This window comes from Dermacentor variabilis, chromosome 8 (assembly GCF_050947875.1).
Source record: "Dermacentor variabilis isolate Ectoservices chromosome 8, ASM5094787v1, whole genome shotgun sequence".
NCBI classification, from domain to species: domain Eukaryota; kingdom Metazoa; phylum Arthropoda; class Arachnida; order Ixodida; family Ixodidae; genus Dermacentor; species Dermacentor variabilis.
The window spans coordinates 28,022,682-28,041,903 of record NC_134575.1 but is presented as its reverse complement, the minus strand read 5'-3'; the positions used below and the strand labels follow the sequence as shown (position 1 = coordinate 28,041,903).

General features: G+C 46.8%; 1 protein-coding gene across 1 annotated transcript in view; it reads right to left on the bottom strand.

The window, feature by feature from the left end:
* Nucleotides 1-3,451: 3,451 nt before the first annotated feature.
* LOC142589907 (zinc carboxypeptidase-like) overlaps nucleotides 3,452-19,222 on the bottom strand; it is a 28,219-nt gene continuing 12,448 nt past the window's right edge. Inside the window, exons 5-11 of the mRNA XM_075701585.1 lie at nucleotides 18,280-18,378; nucleotides 15,106-15,204; nucleotides 14,444-14,554; nucleotides 12,349-12,445; nucleotides 7,652-7,854; nucleotides 5,563-5,647; nucleotides 3,452-4,656 (exon numbers count right to left, since the gene is read on the bottom strand). Of these exons, the coding sequence (XP_075557700.1) occupies nucleotides 4,472-4,656; nucleotides 5,563-5,647; nucleotides 7,652-7,854; nucleotides 12,349-12,445; nucleotides 14,444-14,554; nucleotides 15,106-15,204; nucleotides 18,280-18,378 (879 nt within the window). The 3' untranslated portion in view covers nucleotides 3,452-4,471. The remainder of the gene's footprint in view (nucleotides 4,657-5,562; nucleotides 5,648-7,651; nucleotides 7,855-12,348; nucleotides 12,446-14,443; nucleotides 14,555-15,105; nucleotides 15,205-18,279; nucleotides 18,379-19,222) is intronic.

Below are 19,222 nucleotides of genomic sequence, written 5' to 3'. Positions count from 1 at the left end.
GGCGTGAGCGAGGTTAGGTCCACATTTTTCGACTGCGCTACCTTCGGGATTAGCGCACATTCTTAAACTGCATTATCTTCAAGGTCGATCCACGGAAATGGATAGATATATAATCGAAAGAAAACAGTGCCTTGCTGGGCGAGTTGAGGGTTAGGAGGGGGCATATCTCAACCATATAATTTATATTTAGAGCCGCGCTGGGGCGAAAACGTCCGATTGGTATCAAATGCGAGAATGGTGTTGAATCGTCTTCCACCTTTTTGTCCCCATATTCATTCATCATCATAAAAATCATCATCATCATCATCATAGTATGTACACCACTTTTTTTTTCACGTTCATTTGAACTGCACATGTCCGGGATAGACCCAGCACAGAGGCTATAGAGGCCAGAAACCGGCATAACCGGTACGCAAATTTGGCGCTAAATCGCCAAGGAAGAGATTGTCTTCAAAAATTGCGCAGGTCCGACGCTTGTGTGGTAACCGTGGGAACGCGAAGCTTGTGAGGCGTTCCCGCGGGCACTGTTGCCTCAGCCTGCATGAAGTTGTTTACTGCATAGCGCTGCACGTCCTCTTCCGGCTTTCCGCTTCTTCGGAGGTGTGCATGGGCATCCCTTGAAGATCTCGTCTCACCGCCTAGAGGACGTACGCCACAAGGTTACCCGTTAAACGCTTCCTTATGAGCGCGTAGCCCGGCGTGATTGACGCGTTGATGCTCGAGTTACTGCGCTGTGCTCGAGAGCCACCAAATGCGAGACTTCCACGTGGGCAGGCCGAACCGTGTGCGATGTGTTTGAGATTGGTTAGACGACCACCGCGCAAACCCGGTAGAGTGTGTAGAGAACGCTTCGCTTAAAAACAAAACAATAACACAAAACAAAGAACGGCAGAGATACGAAGATGTGGCCAGCGACAGCTTGCTTCGCTCCAGCTGACAGACGACACAATCTCGCGCTTCGTCTAGATCGACTCTCCCATCAACTGCGGTGCGATGATGATTTCACTTTGAGATAGGCGACAGTTTCGTCTGCACTGACTAGAACAAGCCTTTGCCACGGTGTCGCGAACGTGTGTGTGTTTAGAAAAAAGTCTATTTAAACAAGAGACGATACGAACACTGAGTCACAATCACGGCACAATTCCACCAGGGCGATAACATATACAAGAAACGAAGGATTGTACACACAAGATTGTATTACTGTGAAGGAATGCGTAAAGTCACCACTTCGGGGACTCTTCATTTTAGACCTGCTATTTTTCTCAGGTTACTCGCGTGGTGTCCGTAGAAGAGTACCTTTGTCGGTGTCGTCAAAGCGGAAAGAGAAGAGCTTTTCACCTGTTTTCGCGCAGCACATTCGAAGTTATATACTGCCTCTACGAATCGACTGATTTGGCACCTAAGATTTACAAATTTGTTTCTGGAGGGCCCATGTATAATCGCTTGTGATTCCTTACGGAACCTTGTATAGCAGGTCCGGAGGGATGGAGTTATAATTAGGGACCAGTTTCTTTGGCAACGAAAGCAAAGCTACGGTGGCAAAGCGCGTGCAATTGAGAAAGCGAGAGAGAGAGGAAGAGAAATAATTTATTTAAGGAAAGTCGTCGAGGTCAGCCTGAACTGGCGTGCGCTAGCACACTACTTTGCAGGGGGAGGGGGAAAGGGGACGTAAATGCTGGATGAGGGATAATGACTCTAGTAAGAGCGCTCCTGAACAGCTTGCCACATTATCATGCGCATTAGCTTAAGCTGGGGAAGAAAACACAAAACGTTCTACAGAAAGCTGCAAAATAGGACAACATGGACCTCTGTACATTGAGTATTATTAGTGCTTTTTCTTGCGTGTTTGGGTAAAATGTGAAACCTTAGAGCGCGGAAGCTACGTTGTTTCAAGAAACCAAAAAGCGCCATCAAACGCTGCCGGAATACTCCCGTGGCGCAGTAACACGTGTAAGACATGTGAAAAAGCTCATTGCCTGACGAGAAGTCCCTCATTGTCCCAAAATGTTGTCAGCGAATGTAGACAATATATCCTCACCACCCGCACTGCGTGCAATTGCAAAGGTCTAGCTTCCTTCCCGGTTATTAAGGTTGTGATAGGCACACCTTGTCGTTTACTTTGGTGGCACAGGCGGCCAAAGTATAAACCCGACATATGACAATGACTACGCTCCTGGAAACCCGCCTGCTGTGAAACGAGCCTGTAGCAAGTCCTAGACCTTATGTCCTGGTCCTTATGCCACATAGGCAGTTGTAATCGTTGGCGTTTTCGTCATGACTTCGCGCAAGCTTCTCACGCCGACGGAGCGCACAGTGTGAAAGAATGATAATTGAATGAGTGCATGGTTCACATAAAGCACATGTTCACCTATCGCTCGCAATCATCTGGTATGCAGAGCGCACCACAAATTACATCGCTTCTGGGCTGAATGTCGTCTACGGTCATTTTACTTCGTTTCCTGCGCTCTACTTCACGTCCTCGGCTTCGTTCAAGTTGTGAGTGCCGCTGGTTGTTTCTGTGTACTGCCCTCCAGCGTAAACTGCCCATTTAAGCAGCGAGGCGTTTAAAAATGTGTTCGGAAATCATCGAGGTCCAACTCCCTTTGGGTATGTCCAACGTGCCACCTATATATGACTGGAAGCCTGCATCAGTAGCCACCGCCACGTAGCCATGCTGCGCTGGTGCTTGTGACAGGCAGATGACGTGGTGCTTCGTGCGTCTAACAGCAAGCGTGGCCAAGGCTTCATAGGACTTCGTAAGTCCCGACTTCACGCGCATGCGTGAGGTCGGGACACAAGTTAGAATCATCTAGCGCAAGACATGAGTAATGTGAGTTCGCAGCCAGAAGCCTGCGTTCTGCAGTGGACATGAATATGCTGTTGATGATGATTACCATGATGATTACCATGATGATGATAGTGATGATGAGAATTGGCCGAGAATGGGCGCACATCTAGTGACGCACATCAGATGGTGAAATCAAAAAGAGATATAGCTAGTCACAGAATCCACCGAATATAATGCGCTCTTCCATTAAGAGATTGGTATGCTTTAGAAGTATACCTATAAGCCAACATTAAATGTTGAGGTTTCATAGAGAATTACTATTTTATTACCCAGAACAGGGATACGCTCACTGTCATATCACATTGTCGGTCAGCGTACAAAGGTTATATAAACATGTTTGCTGGTACCTACCTGCCTTAGGTATACATGTACTTTCTGTGTGTGTATCCACAAATATGTCCTCCGAGATACTCGCCGACCCAGCAACAGACAGCAGCCATAGTATATCGGCAGTAGCCACGCCATGCCCGAGAAGTACAAGCAAGGACAGCGTCGCTTTAACATTTTGCCGATGCCCTAACGGCGCATTCGGTTGCACTTTCTCAAAGGGAACCTATACAAAGTTCCTAGTATCAAAATTGCATGAGATAGATTCTGAAACCGTGTATTCGGGGTTTCTTTTATTTACGCCGGTTGTCATTTGCACGAAAACGTGATGATGGTGATGGTCTTGAACTATGCCGCCGCTGGTGTTCAAAGTCGTGACCGAGCCGTGGTTTAAGGAAGCACCAACATTGCTTTCGCCCTTAAAGGCTCTTGGAGACCTGCTGCAAGAAATGGCCGGGGTCTGTAGGAGGATTACAACGAAGGCGCCAAATAAAACAACGGACGAAGGAAGGAGACACGAGGCAACCACGTAGCGCCTGCGTGGTTGTCTCGTGTCTCCTTCCTTGGTCTGTTGTTTTATTTGGCGCCTTCTTTGTAATCATGTATGACCAACTCGCCCACCAGCACGTGCTATAGGAGAAGATGTGTTCGCTGCAGGCGGACCTAGCCTTGCAAAAGTTGCCGGAGAATGGTCCGGCCGAACGCAACTTATCGAGTGCAGTGTAGAGTTTGTAGCCCGTCACACTGCATCCGGTAACACAGCTATAGGGGCATCCGGTAACAGAAGGGCGAGAATGAACTTGAACCGGGGCACCAGAGGCTAGGCTCAATCCTCATCGTGCCGTGTTTTCCGTCTTGTGAATAGATTGACTGAAGCGCGAGCAGTACCCTCCCCCCTCCCTCCCCCCTCCACGCACACACAACTAAGAATTTCCTTCCGGGACAACACTGGACGTTTAGGAGAGAGATATTGCGGCGAGGGTACCTCCGGTTGACTGTCCAGTACTCAGGAAGTCGAAGAAGTACGACAGATGAGAAAAAAGGGAGGAGGAACAAACAATACAAAACTCTCTGTGTGGCCGCTGTCACACACAGTCTGCGAAGGCGTCCTATCTGATACACAGTGCCAGTGTCCTCCTCGGGCATACAAATTAGCACGATGCGAATTGTAAATGCGTCGCATTCACAATTCGCCGCACAATCCGTTATCTATTATAGCAAGGCAACGTCACTTTTACAGCGGTTCGCGATAAAAGTCCGTGATACAATGCAAGAGTGCGAATGATGAGCCGAGGTCTAGGCGATAGCCGCCCTGATCCCTTCCCACGTCTCCTTGACGGTGGGGAAGATATCCTTCGCCGGGAGCAGGAAGCCCAGATTTCCCTGGAACTTGAGCCAGGACGGTTGAAGTTCCAGGGCGAAGGACTTCGTGACGCCCATTTTCTCGTAGGCCCAGTCCACGCTGCTCCCGGATACTTGGTCTGGAAAGTGGCATCGGGGAAGCTGTAGTTTCCTATTCGCTTATTTCGTCCAAAGATCGCGGCGTACACCACATGGTCGAGCTTCCTTTGTTCAGTACTCTACGTCCAGTGAGTCAGTCATAGTGTGGGTCGTATACTTCGAAGAATAATAATAAAGAATAATAAAATGGCACCTATGATAAAGAAAAAGAGACCCGTCCGCGTGAACCACATCATCGCTTCACGCAACGTGTTTGCTAAGCGTGCCTGACGAGGGCGCTGCGAATCGGCACGACAGCTCCTCCTCGCGCCCTATAGATGGCGTTCTGCGAGAACGGATTGGGCTTGAGATTGGGATTGGGATAAGAAACGTTAAAAAAGAACTAGCTCGGCGACATCGGCCATTATCGAATTTCGAAGCTGATTATCATGGACCCATTCATAAGGGGGTCATTGCGGTTGTTGTTGCCCGCGCTGCACACGTAACTCTGAGCCATATTTATAGCACTACGCCATCATTTGTACCCGTACTGCTATGTAAAGCCCCGGATGAATTTAAGACTCCAGAAAAATAAGAGAGAATGAAAATAAGCATGCAAGTCATGGTTTTTTTTAGTCGAGCGTAGATTTGTGTGATTATAAGCTTTCCATGCCGTAGTTATGCTGAAGTCCGCCGATAGGTGTGACGGCCATTTAGCTCCGTGAAAAAAAAAGGACAAAAAGAAATCCGATTCTTCTGCTTTATCAGTAAAGGCCAATAAAATATATGTGCCCTGCTTAACGTTGGATCGAAACGACATAACAGCTTAATACAAGTGCGGAGAAGCCGCCTAAACGAGAACGAAGTATTTCCTAAAGGCTTTTCGGAATACAATTACCGCTGCTGGGAGTGTGCGGTAGCAGCAAGGCGTTAAGTTGTTCACTTACATATCGTCTTTGAAATTGGTCCAACCGTGTAGACTGTACCCTGCACTTTTCTGATAGCTTCCTTCGCCCTCAGTGAGATGTTCATCTGAAAAACAAAAGGAACGCAAAACGAAGGACAGTAAGTAGCTCACACCATCGTGATCGCAACGGCCAGCTTTCTTTCACGAGCGCGTTTGGTGGGAGCTGTTCTCAAGTGGGCGCATAAAGATAGGATGCGTGTAGGCGGGTGCGTAGTTGCGCGGCATTCTAATTATTTCGCAGGATATTTTTCTTCAGCTAGACAAATTAAGCGCGCGGATTTTATCTTGCTGAAGTTATCCCAGTTTTATGTTTCGTATAGTCGTCTACAACTTCTTAATTGGCTTTCTGTCAATTGGTAATGATTAACGAGTAAGGTTGATATTTGTAGGCAAATACCTAAATGAGTATAATTAGCCAAAACTACCGGTGGCTTCTCAACTCTACAGTGAACAATACGTACTTCGTTTTGTTCGCACCAGACGATCAAACGTTTCTTAAATCTCGGTTAATCATAGAAAAGACATGCAGTATATGGCTGTCACTGTAAAGAAAGTTTTATATACCAAGTGAGTTTAACCTAAACAAGCGTGTTTGCCCAAAAAATAACGGACGATTACGACACTCTCTAATTTGAAATTTGAGCGCAGCTCTATACGTGTTTTCATTTCGCTATAGATTGGCTGGCGCGGACAATCTGTCTCGTGTGGCCCATCGCAAATGGAGCGAAGTGTTGCGCGACTGCCTCGTTAATCGGGAGATCGCGACCGAAAGCGCGTGGGTGACGCGTGGGCGCGAGTCACAGAAGCCGCCACAGACATACCTCCGCTCATGCAGCGCTTTGTTTCCACATATGGTATCTCAGAACGGTCGTTGCCGCAGAGCCCGTCTTGCGCGGCACTACGCTTTTCTAAAGCCCCTTAAACTTCGTAAAGTAGCGCCACGCTTTGAAGAATGCCGCCTCCTCCTCGCGCACTCTGGCCGAGGCCGACGTCGCGTCGCTATTGGCCTGATAGCATCACGTGAGCCCTCGCGCCGTGCATCAGCGCCATTTTTGCTCGAGAAGCGTTTACGGAGCGACGAGGAGCGCATGTCGGCGCCGTTGCTACGCTCGAGCAGTGTAGGCGGCGCCACAGTCGAGGAGGGAGCGTGAAAGAGAGGAGAAACGAGGAGGAGTGAAGGCGGAGGAGGAGAGTGTCGCTGCTTTACGAAGTTTAAGGGGTTTTACGATTTTCTTCTCACGCTTTCGCCATACCCTCTTCCTCGCGCTTTCCCCATCGCGCTCTCTTCTCTATCGCCGTCTTTTATTGCACGCTGCGCTCCGTGTTCGGTCTTTCGCTGTGCTCGTTCACTCGATTACGCCGAGAGACGACGCCGAAGGACGCCGACGCCAAACACAGGTAAGGGTGCCTAAGAGCTGCGCTCTTGAAAGTGCGTTTAACATAAGTAGTTGCTTGAAACGTTGAGAAGTGGCTTTAAACTGAACAACATAGTTTAACGTAAAGTAGAGAGTTTGAATTATGCAAGAAAGCTCAACGCATACAACTGGGCTTCACCTAAACAAGCTACAAGTTTATTGTTTCAAAGTGGTTACAAGTTTTGACAGATATGAAACAAAAACGGAAGTCGCATAGTAAAAGACTATTGGGACCTCCGGTCAAGGTTAGGTGGTTAGCGGAACTACTATATGGCAGCAAAATAAAGCAGTATATAGTGAAATTAACTTACAGGTAAAAAATTAGAACAAATATAAGATGACAAGTTGTGCGGAAATACATAAAAATGATAGAAAACAGCATGTGAAAAAGACAACTATGCGACTAAGTTCTAACTAAGTTGTAAGTACGTTTAACCCAATGAAGTGAGTTTAACCCGAAGTAGTAAATTTCACCTGAAAAAGTTAGTTAAATCGCCTTTAACATAAGGAAGTGATGTTTATCTATAGAAGGCCGTTGGAACTTGAACGAGCCGGTTAGACGTAAAATATTTCGTTAGGCGTAAAGAACTGGGTAACCAACGGTAGCGATAGGGTTTGCATTCGTTTACCCCACTAAAGCGACGGATAGCTCACCAGCTGGCCATACTCCGGGACGGGAACGTCGCTGTAGGCATACGGGAACATCCAGAGCTGACCGAAGCTATGGACAGAGAAGTAGAACTCGGTGCGACCCTGGGTCGCCCACAGGGCGTCCCGAACAGCCCGGGACTCGGGTTCCGAGAAGGCGAAGTCGCCGCAGTAGGTGTCCTGGCAGGGATTGCTGCTGGCACGGGTTCCTGTGTACCGCATTTATTAAGAGTTTCAGCTTGTTCTCAAGTTCACCATTGGCGGCGAGGAGTTACGGAGTCGCCATCTATCGGAAGCGCCTCGCTGGCGTAGTATGAGGGATCACGCGGCGCGCTCCTCATGGGTTTTGCTGTTAGCGCTCACTGAAAACACTACGCGTGAGCTCTCTCTCCCGGACATTTCTGTAAGTACTTTCGAAACGAGAGAAGTTTTTTACTGTCTAAATAATAATCTTGGGCAAACTGAAATCACAGACTCGTTTACAGACGCTATCTCTTTGCCGAATACGTACATTGAACGCCACTGTGCGCGGTCCCCGCGATGGAGACTTCCGAGCCGGCTTTCTTGCGTTAAAGGGGGGGTAAACGCTGAGAGCAAACTATGTGAAATATGTTCTTATAGTGTTTGTATAACTAAATGGAGCGTAATAGAATGAAGCCTCAATGCAGCGATCGCACAGATTCGCAGCGACCGACTGCGCGTCTGCATGCTTGTCCGCGCACTGTTTCGCTTTGGCCGCGTGCGCGCTTTCGCACCGTGCCATGAGCTTTAGGCCGCAGAATATGAGCATTTGACAGTATACAAGCAACCATTGTTGCGTGGGTGCTATCAGAGCTGTTCAAAAATAATTTCATTGTAGAGACTTCGACGTCTACGGGGACTGTGATGTGCGGTCGCGACGATTCAATCTTTGTTTTTCTTGTAAATTCTTGGACGTTTCAATATTATTTCTCGATTTGCGTCGCACTGTATGTTTATTGGTGTTTTCAGCGTGCGATTTCCCGCTGCTTCTTTTTTGTAATCCAGTGCCCAGAATTCATAACACAAACATGACCATATGCCATGCTTTTTTTTTTAATGTGCTTCTTACCACTCCCTTTCCACTCCAGTGAACTTGCCAGTATCTGTAGCATAGACAAGTTCATAGACCAAACCGTCATGAGATTAGTCGGGCAGAGGACTCGGGCGAGCGTCTCAGTGCGCGTTTTCCGACCATCGCAGACCCGGCGCCGTAGCAGAAATCTTCCTCGCGTCTGTGCTTGCTGCATAACCGAGTTGTAGCCGATTACTGTTTGCCGGTGTTATGTTTCGCTAGCCAAGCTTCTCGCAGTTTCTTGTCCTGCGGCTACGTGTGAATAAGGCTGACACCGGGCTCTGTTGTGTACGTCCGGCACTGCGGCACCGAGCAGTAGCCTACCATGTTGCGCGCCTTCAAAGGCAGCCACTACCTATTGTAGTTCTTTCCAGCGTTTTAAAGGAGACATTCGAAGCGGGAAAATCACGCCACTAAATGAGGACCGCAGCGTACAAGGGAATTTAAACTCTCGTTTTCAGCTCGCTTCGGCGCTCCCGAAGCAGCCGACGCGGCCGCTATGTCCACGTGATCCCTAATAGCACGTCACACCGATGGTGGCGCCAGCTTTTCCAGTGGTGGAGCTCGAAGCCAATAGCCCTTTGCGGCGCAATACCGGGCTACCGGAACCGTAAATGTGGGGGGGCCTGGGTCAGTGGCGCCACCTGGTAGTGGAGAGTTTAATCAGAGAGAGCACTGACGTAATAGTCCTGCGGGAGCCCGCGAGGTGGAGAGAAGTAAATTCTAAAGAGAAAAATCAGAGAAAATGACGTAATAGTTCCGCGGAAACCCGGAGAACTATTACATCAAACTCTTGCCTTTGCTTCGAGTGTTTGACAAATTCGACTTCGCCCTGCCCTCTGCTAGCCGCCTGGTTAGCTCAGATGGTAGAGCGGCTGCCCCGGAAAGGAGTGTGGTCCCGGGTTCGAGTCCCGGACCAGGACGAATTTTTCTTCAACTGCGAGGCTTTTCTTTCGAGGAACCCTTTTGGGTTTCCTTTGTAGCACTTCCTACGAAAGGGTGGGTGTCGGATCTTCTCTTTATTAGAGAAGAGCACTGATGTATTATTGCAGTAAGTATACCTTATTCTGTTTAGTTGCTGGTGTAATGCGGCTGCAGCGATGTGGTCGTTAAGGCGTAGATTTAATGTTATGTTCTTTCGGCGAGGCCACCTGTGTAACGAGGAAACTTGTCTAACGCAAAGATTGAACAAAGCGTCGCAAGACATCGCTGCCGTTCACGTTTTCGGTAATCGCGTATGATGTGAAAATTAATAAGCTCAAGGACAAGCTATGCCTCAATGTACAGCCTCCGTCGGGCTTAACTCTAACACGCTTAAAGCGGGTGTTCGCCTTTCTTGCGAATGCTTGCTTGGATAATTCTGGTTGGAGTTCCTTGAATCTGTTACTTTTGAAGTAACAGATTCAAGTAGCAGATGACTTTTTGTGGAAGGTACAAAACGGAAATACACTGTATCGGAAACGCATACATACACACATACATACACACACATAGTCACACACACAAACACACACACACACACTCCCTCTCTCATACACGCACACACGCACACGAACACACAAAGAAGCTTGAAATAATCTTGAAAATGAGGCAATATCGATAAATTTTAGCATATGTGTATGTTCTGAGGCCCATTCCCATCAGATTTTGAAATATACCTTTCGAAACAGCTTGATATAAGAGCCTAATTAGGTAGTAGGGTTGAAGGTCGACAGTGCCACCATAAATGTGTGTAGAACCTGCACAGTGCACAAAACGTAAGACATCAAACAAAGCACACAAAAGAAGCGAATGTTTTCTTTTATAGTTCTTGTAATGCCCAAAACAATCAAGAGTCTTGGGACTTTACAAATTTACTTACCGGACATGACGGAACCATAAATGTTCCGTTATTGCCAGTAATGTAAGTGCGAGAGACGGCAAGTATAAAAAGGATGAAATAACTGTTGCGGTATTTCCGGCATAGTGAAACGAGAATAACACTAATATTTTCTCCGAGAATGTTAACTCTCGGTTATGTTTTCCGCACAGATGACGTAAAAGGTAACGTGCGGTATCCGACAAAAGAAACTACGTCGTGTAGATTACCTGCCATGTCAATGCCTTGCTGCGTCGTGTAGCACTCATGGCTGAAGAATTTCGTGTCCGTGTATTCAACGAGACGGAACATCCAATGAAACGAAATATCTAAACCGTAAATATTCAGGCTCGCTAGACGTTCCGCCTCGTTGCAAATTCAGTCTCGCGCCTCCATGGTAAAAATCCTGCTGCTAAAACAGTTTGAGAGTTACGACTAAAATTCAGCTCCCTGTTCACTGCTTTTGAGAATCGCTGGTGCAACAGGAGACCGGTTAAACAATCTGGACGCAGCTGCGGTCATGCGCACAGTGTTTTTTTCTTTTATTTTACAGATGCTGCACCTTGATAAACATTCGTGAACGACCTTGGCTCTCAATCCCTATTAGCATACTGGGCGTGATGACACACACTCGCTTCTTATAAAGGTCAACTTCTTGAATTCTATGAGAGTGGGAGCGTGGGCCCCCTCGTCTGAAATAATTTTTACTCCTTGCCGTAGCACGCCCGCTATCGTAATGATGCCAAATGAACGGAACTTGAACTAAAATGTTATAAACGCGTCGCAAAGTGTGGAGATGCCTGACAGAATTACCGAAGACGGTTCAGAGCCAATTTTTAAGTGTCACTTGGAATACTGACATGTGGCGCGATAACAACGGCCGCAGCTGACAAGGACAGCGCCACAAGGACGGCGATAACGGTGTCGACGATGCCAAGACAAGCACGATAACGGGACGAAGACACGACGACAGCAACGACCCACGGAGACTGCACATGTACGACGACTCGCGCATCTTGGATGTGGGACAGAATCGCGGGCGCAGGGAGAATAACAGATTTGGCCTTGTCTGGGGAATTCAAGTGCCCAGAGAACACGGCGTTGAGAAACGTGGGGACACCTATGGAAAATGTGTCTCGAAAGCTTTCGTGAACGACTACGGTTTTGAAGCCTCAGCATTGTTCATGCGGCTTTCATCGGCTGCAAAGTGCAACGTCGTTGCCCCAAGATTTTGGCCTGTGAGAAAATGTTTATTTTTTTTAAATTTTATTTTTACAGTCTGGAAATCTTAGGACGTAAGTTTGTGGCAGGGGTTGGGATAGGACACCCCCTCTTCAGTGAACTAAAGCTTTCGCCTGTGCCCTTATTCTGCGCAATTGTCAATTCACGTTCTATACATTCTTTTTCAGCGTGGTATTTGCTTGGATTGACATACACCACATTGTTTCTTTTTCTTTTTTTCAGCAATTTGCGGTATGCCACTTTGTCTTATCTTGTAATGTTTGTTTTTCCTTTGCTATCTGTTCTACTTTTTTCTTTCAAAACTTGGTAGTGTGTGCTGGTTCGTTCTCGTGGTGACTTTGTTACAGTGATACATTTGTTACGATCCCATGCATGAAATGCTGTAATGTCACGCTTGCTTTGTGCGCCCACCCCTGTCTAAAGCCTGGCACTCAGGCTGGCAGCATTCTTCTAAATAAATAAACAAAATAAACCAGTCCAACGTGTAGATTCAAAAGAAGGAGCACTCACTGCAGAAGCCTCCGATGTCGAAGTTTCGGTTGGCGTCCGCTCCTCGGCACTTGCTCGAGAAACGGCTCTTGGAGCGAGTCTTCCTCCAGAGCCGGTCCTGCGCGAAAACCATTGCGCTCTTCCAGCACATTCGCGAAGGGCTGCTTCCTCGACATACCGCACGGGGTTCTCCCGACACTTCTTTCTTTCCTTCGTCAGTCGAACGTGTCGTACGTCTGCAGAATTTCCTAGTCTCGTCACTTTACATCCAACTTTATACGCTCTGCCAGAAAGAACCACCAGTGCGATGGATAAACAAGAGTATCGCTGCACAGAGTGTCCCTGTATTCACGCTTTCTCGTTTGAACGGAACGCGAACACTATATCGAAGCAAAGTGCACTCATACTGTATGCAGGGTGAAAGAGAAAAGACTTGGCCAAATAGCGTGATTCAACGGTACAGAATGGTTGAGCTAGATGAAGATTGAGCATCCAAGTCAGTGGGACAGGTTCTGTGCCGTGCGGGTGTGCGCTCGGCAGTTCTTCGTGTTTCGCGGGCTTTCTTTCAGGCTTGGGGAAAAAACACAACTTTTATGCGGCATGTATATTGAGCAACGGAGTATTGGATCGGAAATTTTTTCAGGGTCGTCTCCAATTTTCTCATTGACGCATTTGCTCTGAATGTAATGTTGATTGATGAGCTAGAAGTATTTACGTAATTAGGTGGAATCACCATTTGGTTGTTGTTGATAACTTGTTTACTTTATACTATACTTTGCTAACCATTGTATAACAGTTGTATTCTGCATTTTTTTCCAATTATCCACATGTAACACACGTGTAATTCGTCTTGTGTATTGACTCTTGCTTCTCTTATAACCACACCTTGTTCCCTTTGCTCCCTCCCCCCCCCCCCTTCCCAACTCTCGTTTAATACTACAATTGGAGCCTGTGAAGCCTGTGAATAAATAAATAAATAAATAAATAAATAAATAAATAAATAAATAAAGCATGAAATAGTCTGACTTGCTCCAAGCAACGTTACATTGCTTGAATAAGTTACGTGGGACAAATGGTGTATATAATGCCATGCATTTGCTGACGTGAAAAGACCTACCCGTATACCGTCAGGGTGCCAGGGTTTCGAAATGAGGGAGCAAGCGCCCCCTCCTTATTCTTTCGCCCTTTCGCCCGCGCCCTGACACGCGAGCGAAAAGAGAACGTGGCGCAGGCACCTAGCGGCCCCTGAACGAAACAACGCGGAAGCATCACTCACAGCTGTAGCCATTAAAATCCCCGCTCCGAAGTGCACGGGCCAATGGCTGCGGTACGATAATGAAGCCGCCCTGGGGCCAATCCCAGAGTCCCTAGAGCGACTGGTTTTGCATCCCGACTCACAACGTGATCCCCCTACGAAGGCCGTTTGTACTTCTGCTAATAAAGGCAAATGCGCTTGAGAGAGAGAGAGACAGAGACAGACACAGACAGACAGACAGACAGACAGACAGACAGACAGACAGACAGACAGACAGACAGACAGAAGACAGAGGAAAGGGGTAAGTCAGGGAGGTTAACCAGAGGGAAAGATCCGGTTTGCTACCCTACGCTGGGGAGAGAGGGGAGGGGGAGGTAAAGCGATAACAAAGTAGAGATAAAGAAAGGAAGGAGCATAGACACACGATCACAGTCGGTCACTGTCGCCGCATACTGTCACCGCACAGCACAGTGGCACTTGCAGCACTATAAACATTTGTTCGGCTTCAGCCGCTTGTCCAATTCTGTTGCCTTTAAAACTGCAACAGTGCCCTCGTCGAAATGCGCTTGAATATCTTCTGGATGATAATGTAGCTCCCGGCACGATTATAACCGTCGTCTGCGTCCCTCGTGCAGACGACACCAGTTTGTTCGGTGACATTACGCCGAATAAACTGAATGAATGAATAATGATCGGTTGGATGCAGTCGACTACTGCGATGAGACTTTCGCGTGCTTCGCTGAGGCACGGAAAGGTGTCGCTACCAGCACTGCTGCTTGCACTTAAGTCTTCCCGCATTACGGTGTACGTCAGCCGTCTACGGCAGCTTCGTTGCACTGAAATTTTCTATCATGCTCTTACCGTGTTGTGCGTGTAGTCGTAGCCGTCAGGATTGACGATCGGGTGGATGCGCCATTCGTATCGGGACAGCAGACGGCGGATGCCGTCGTCCTTGTCATACTGCGTCGCCAACTAGGCAAAAAAAAAAAGCAAAGAAGGCAACGTTGACACCTGTGAGGCTGATGCTTACGGGAGACCCTAGAGTACTTGCTTTAGGTTTGGAGATTTCCAGCAGTCGACGTCGATTTGTCAACTGCCACCCGATTCTCGGCCATCTCCAGATATACGTGTAGTGTACGTACCACCTACCGCGGAGAATCAATTTCGTACGTGTACTAATAAACCCGGCCGAGGGTCGTTGCTATCTCTGGCCAGAAGTTGTCGGTATAGCCCCAAGACGATGTAAGTATTTCTCTCTTCGGCCAAAGTATGATTAAATCAGGAAATTCCAACCGAAAGCTCTCCGCTACGACCTTTCTTTAGAAAACAAGTTTTTTTCTGAGACGCGGGAGCGTTTCTCCGCTTCGCAGTTTAGGCCACGTACGACAGAGGATACGGTGAACATTGCTTGCGTGCTTGATGCGTTCATTGATTGATTTGTACTTTATACGTTTCGCTGCGTAAAAGGGCACATTTCGGAAAGCCAGGCGACGCGTTTAACTTTGCGTCGCCGTTGCACTTACCTGATCGATGATGTAGAGGCAGGCAGAGTGAGAAATCCACTCCCTGGCGTGAATACCGCACTCCAGAAACACGATGGGCAAATTTTCCTTGGTCTTGATCTGCGATGGAGTTAGAGAGAGAGAGAAAGAGAGATAGAGAAAGAAAAAAAGAAAAAAAAGAGTTTTAATTAAAGAACGGATAGGTTGGCCGTAGGACGTTCGCGATTGCGGCTGGCTGCACCCACGTCAGTGTAAAGGGCGAGTAAGAAGGATGAGGATGAGCATAGATAGTTATCTACATTGCAAAAGGGGGGGAGGGGTATTAGAAGAAAGGCAGAGAGGTCGGCCTGAGCTAGTGCGATTTGGTCTCCTGCTTTTCACATGGAGAAAAAGGAAAGGGGACAAAAAAGAGTGATGAAAGATGGTGATGAGGACAGGAAGAAGAGATGCGTGTGTAGAATAACTGTGCGAAGCAGTGGTTTCCTGAAGAGGAAGCTTTAGCTCTGGGCCTCCTATCTAAATACATAAGAAATAATAAATCGTTTTTCTCGGGCAGTCAGTGGTCCAGATGTTAGGAGCGTTGTTACATATAAAAGAAAGAGTCAAAATCTAGCGACTGGTGGTTGCGAATTTTCGATTTAGATTGGCAATCTTTGAATAAGAATGGACGAAAATCGCTAACTTTCAGAAAACGAAACTATCAGGTTTAGAACTCCGACTAAGCAATGAAAAATGATATCACAATAGTATCAATTGCACCTATTAGTACATCTAAAGCGGACAACATTTATATATTATGCGTGGCTTTCAAATAGACTACTCATTTGTGAGTGTGACTTTTGCATAACGCATGTAAACAATGTACCGAATTCTCGTAAGATATAAATTGACATGTCATATTTGTCCGCCTTCAATGCTCTAATGGATGGAACTTACGGAACTGCGATACCTGTTCTGGGTGCATAGCTATGTATTTGTAAACTTCGTGCGTCTCTCTTCTTTTTTTCTTCAGACATACCAATCTTGGAAAATACCATGGATAGAATGTCGGGCCCTAAATCGAAATTCTGCATCCAACAGATTTAATTTTCCCTCTCAAACGCAGCACACTTTATTATTATCGACCCAATGGTTATCGCGGAAAAGGTGTTCCTGCGTTTTACATATATTTGAATAGGCGGCATCGAAGTTGGGTCCGAGCTAAAGCTACATCTTAAGTCTCGAGTCCAAACCACTACGCCGAGCATAGTGCGCAACAGTGCGACTGTGTTCACTGTCACACGGTCGCACAATGCACCCAGAATACGCATTTCCTATAACGTCTGTTTTCCGACGCCTGCTAGCGTGGGGGAACAGACAACCTGCGCCGCTATCGTTTTGTCGGAGAGGGAAAGTCGTAAAACATGTCGCAAAGAGTCTCAACGACGCCGCAACATTCAAAGCTAGGTCTGTTCGCCATTCTTACACGAGACGTACGTCTCTCTGACACAGTATGCAATCGCAAACGCACGTGCACACCGAAGGCAAGGGAAGAGCGCCTGCCGGTTTCTTTTCTGCTGCTGCTCTTGCGGTGTGTATGTTAGCGCTTACTTACAATGTCAAATATGCACAAACTGTAGCTCCCCCCAGAACGCGCTTATGTGTTATGGCATCGACGAGTGAAGGCTTCGGTAAGGCAAATTTGGTGAAGCATGCTTGCCTGGATGTGGATTGACTTTAGCGTAGAGGTGAAAAGTATTGTCATAGTTTCCTTCTCGCAGGTGCCCGTTTTTGATGGTCTAGTCGAGCCCAGTGTGAAACTGTGCAGTATCGCAGGAGTAAAGTAAGCGAAAAGTTTGCGTCCGTTCGTCGGTATGTCAAGTGCACTTGGGCGGCCTCGGAAAAGAAGTTTGCTTCAGCATCGGTTAGCTCGTTTCCGATGCCGCAGCCGCAGGCCCTAGACGACGCGCAGCTGGTCGACCTTGCACAGTGGAACGGTTACTCCGTAACATTCTAGTGAGCACTCACGCTGTAGTATGTGAACACCCTAACACTCTCTAGAATAGGACTACGTTGCCGTTTCCTCACCGCTGTTTTCGCGACCGAATGATTCAAGGTAGCCTTGCATAATCCCTTTTAGAGTTATTGGTATTCTTGTGCGTGTCGTATATTGCATTACGTCCTCACTTTCTGTAGTGTTGCCGGGTTATGCAGCATATATTAACTAAATAAATACATTGCTCTCGTAGTTCAAGTTACATGTACGGGCTTTGGCTAATTTTTGGAAGTGTCGGGGCGTGGAAAGCGGTGCTACGACTTAGAATGGCATTTGAAAACCGCAGCTGAACATCAGTTGAACTGCAGAGAACTCGCTTGCTGCGCACAGCACCCAGACTTCAGTTCTGGCCGGATCTTTCGAATAGAACGCTTGCGATCGTCCAGGTGATATCTGGTAATGTCTCTGGAGTTATGACTGGTATCCAAGGTGCTCGCAGAAAACATGCGTGCCAAAGGAAATGCGCATGACGGCTCTTCATTTACGCGATCACTCATTCACCTTCCTTCTTTCTTTATTTCTTCATGAAATACAACTTACAGTGTTGTCACGGAAGTCATGGCTAAATGCATGAGTTAGTGCTTAACGAGGGCATGCCATCAACAAAGGCACAGCGCTGTTATACAAGGTGTGGGGGTAGAACAGAGTAGTGCAATACAAGAAGCCCGGCAAAGATTTGACTTCTGAGATTATTTACAGTGCTTGCAGTGTACCATGTGTCACACGTAATTTTATCCAAATAAAAAACAATGTGCGAATACCATGTAGCTGGACTAGTTTAGTGCCACTTTTTCGCATATCATGTGCTTTCTTTCAGGCTTCAAAAAAAAAAAAAAGCGCTTCTGTATAGCACGTATTGAGCAACAGAAAGCTCAACGGGGAATTTTTCCGGATGGTCTACAATTTTCTCCTTGACACTTTTGCTCTGAGTATAACATTTCAGCAGTTGAATATTTAAAAAACTAATTATGTAATTAGGAAAATATAAGAAATGGTCTGACTTGCTACAAGCGACGGCGAGTGACATTACCTCCTCCCTGTCCATATAACTGGCACTTGCGTATTTTTAAATTTTAGCACAAATTACGGGAGGGGTACACCCGGTATATGAAGTTGAGACATGTCACGAGATTGGTAGCCTCGCAATCAGGTTTACTCACGTGAGCAGCGATGATGTTCCTTCCTTCGTACGACCTTCCAATGGACAAGTAGGTCACGTGGTCGTACTTCCTTGCGTACTGCTTCAAAGCGTTGCTAAACTGCGCATAAAGAAAGTGAGAGCGAGGGGACGCTTATACGAAGGAAAACGAATGCGATAAAGGACGCACAGTCGTGAGCAGTCATACAGAATTCTTTGAGGCTGCGATTTTTCACGCTTCGTATGAATCGAATCTGGTGTGTATGTGTTGTGACCTGTGTGCGTGGCATATGTGAAACAAGTAGCACTCGTGTTCAACAATACGACGCATTGAACACTGTTACGCGGCGCGTGTGCAGTTAGCCACTTACGGCCTCTTGAAAGCAAAGTACTATATTATGTGCTCAAGGAAAGGCATGCTCGTCCCCAGTAACATTAAGCTTTAACCCGGCAGCTCCGATCTAAATTCATTAGGAGCGAAGAAATTGTCCCGTTAGCCTTCTCCTGCACCGAGTTTAATGAGGTTTGCTGCATTTAAAATTAAAGAAAGAACTTAGAATTTAGTGACTGTAAAAAGCGAATATTTTGTGTATGAGGTGAACGTCTCTAAAAAAAAAAATGTTGAAGATTGTCAAATTGCAAATAAAGAAGGAAAAATATACAAATGTGTCAAGCTTTCAGCTTTCGAACTCAGTAATAAATGGAGTTATCACAATTATCTAAACCACGCCTGTTGTGATATCTAAAGCGGGCAAAATTTATGTGCTACACGCATCGCTCTGAAATATGCCACTAATTTATGACTTGTTTTTTTTTTCTTTTTTGTGGAACACTCGAGATCACTCTAACAAATTTCACGGAAATTGTAAACACATATATCAGATTTATTAGTTTTGGAAATGCTTTAACAGAAGCAGTTTCCAGAGCTGCGATATCTTTTTTAGGTGGAGGGTTATGGATTGTGT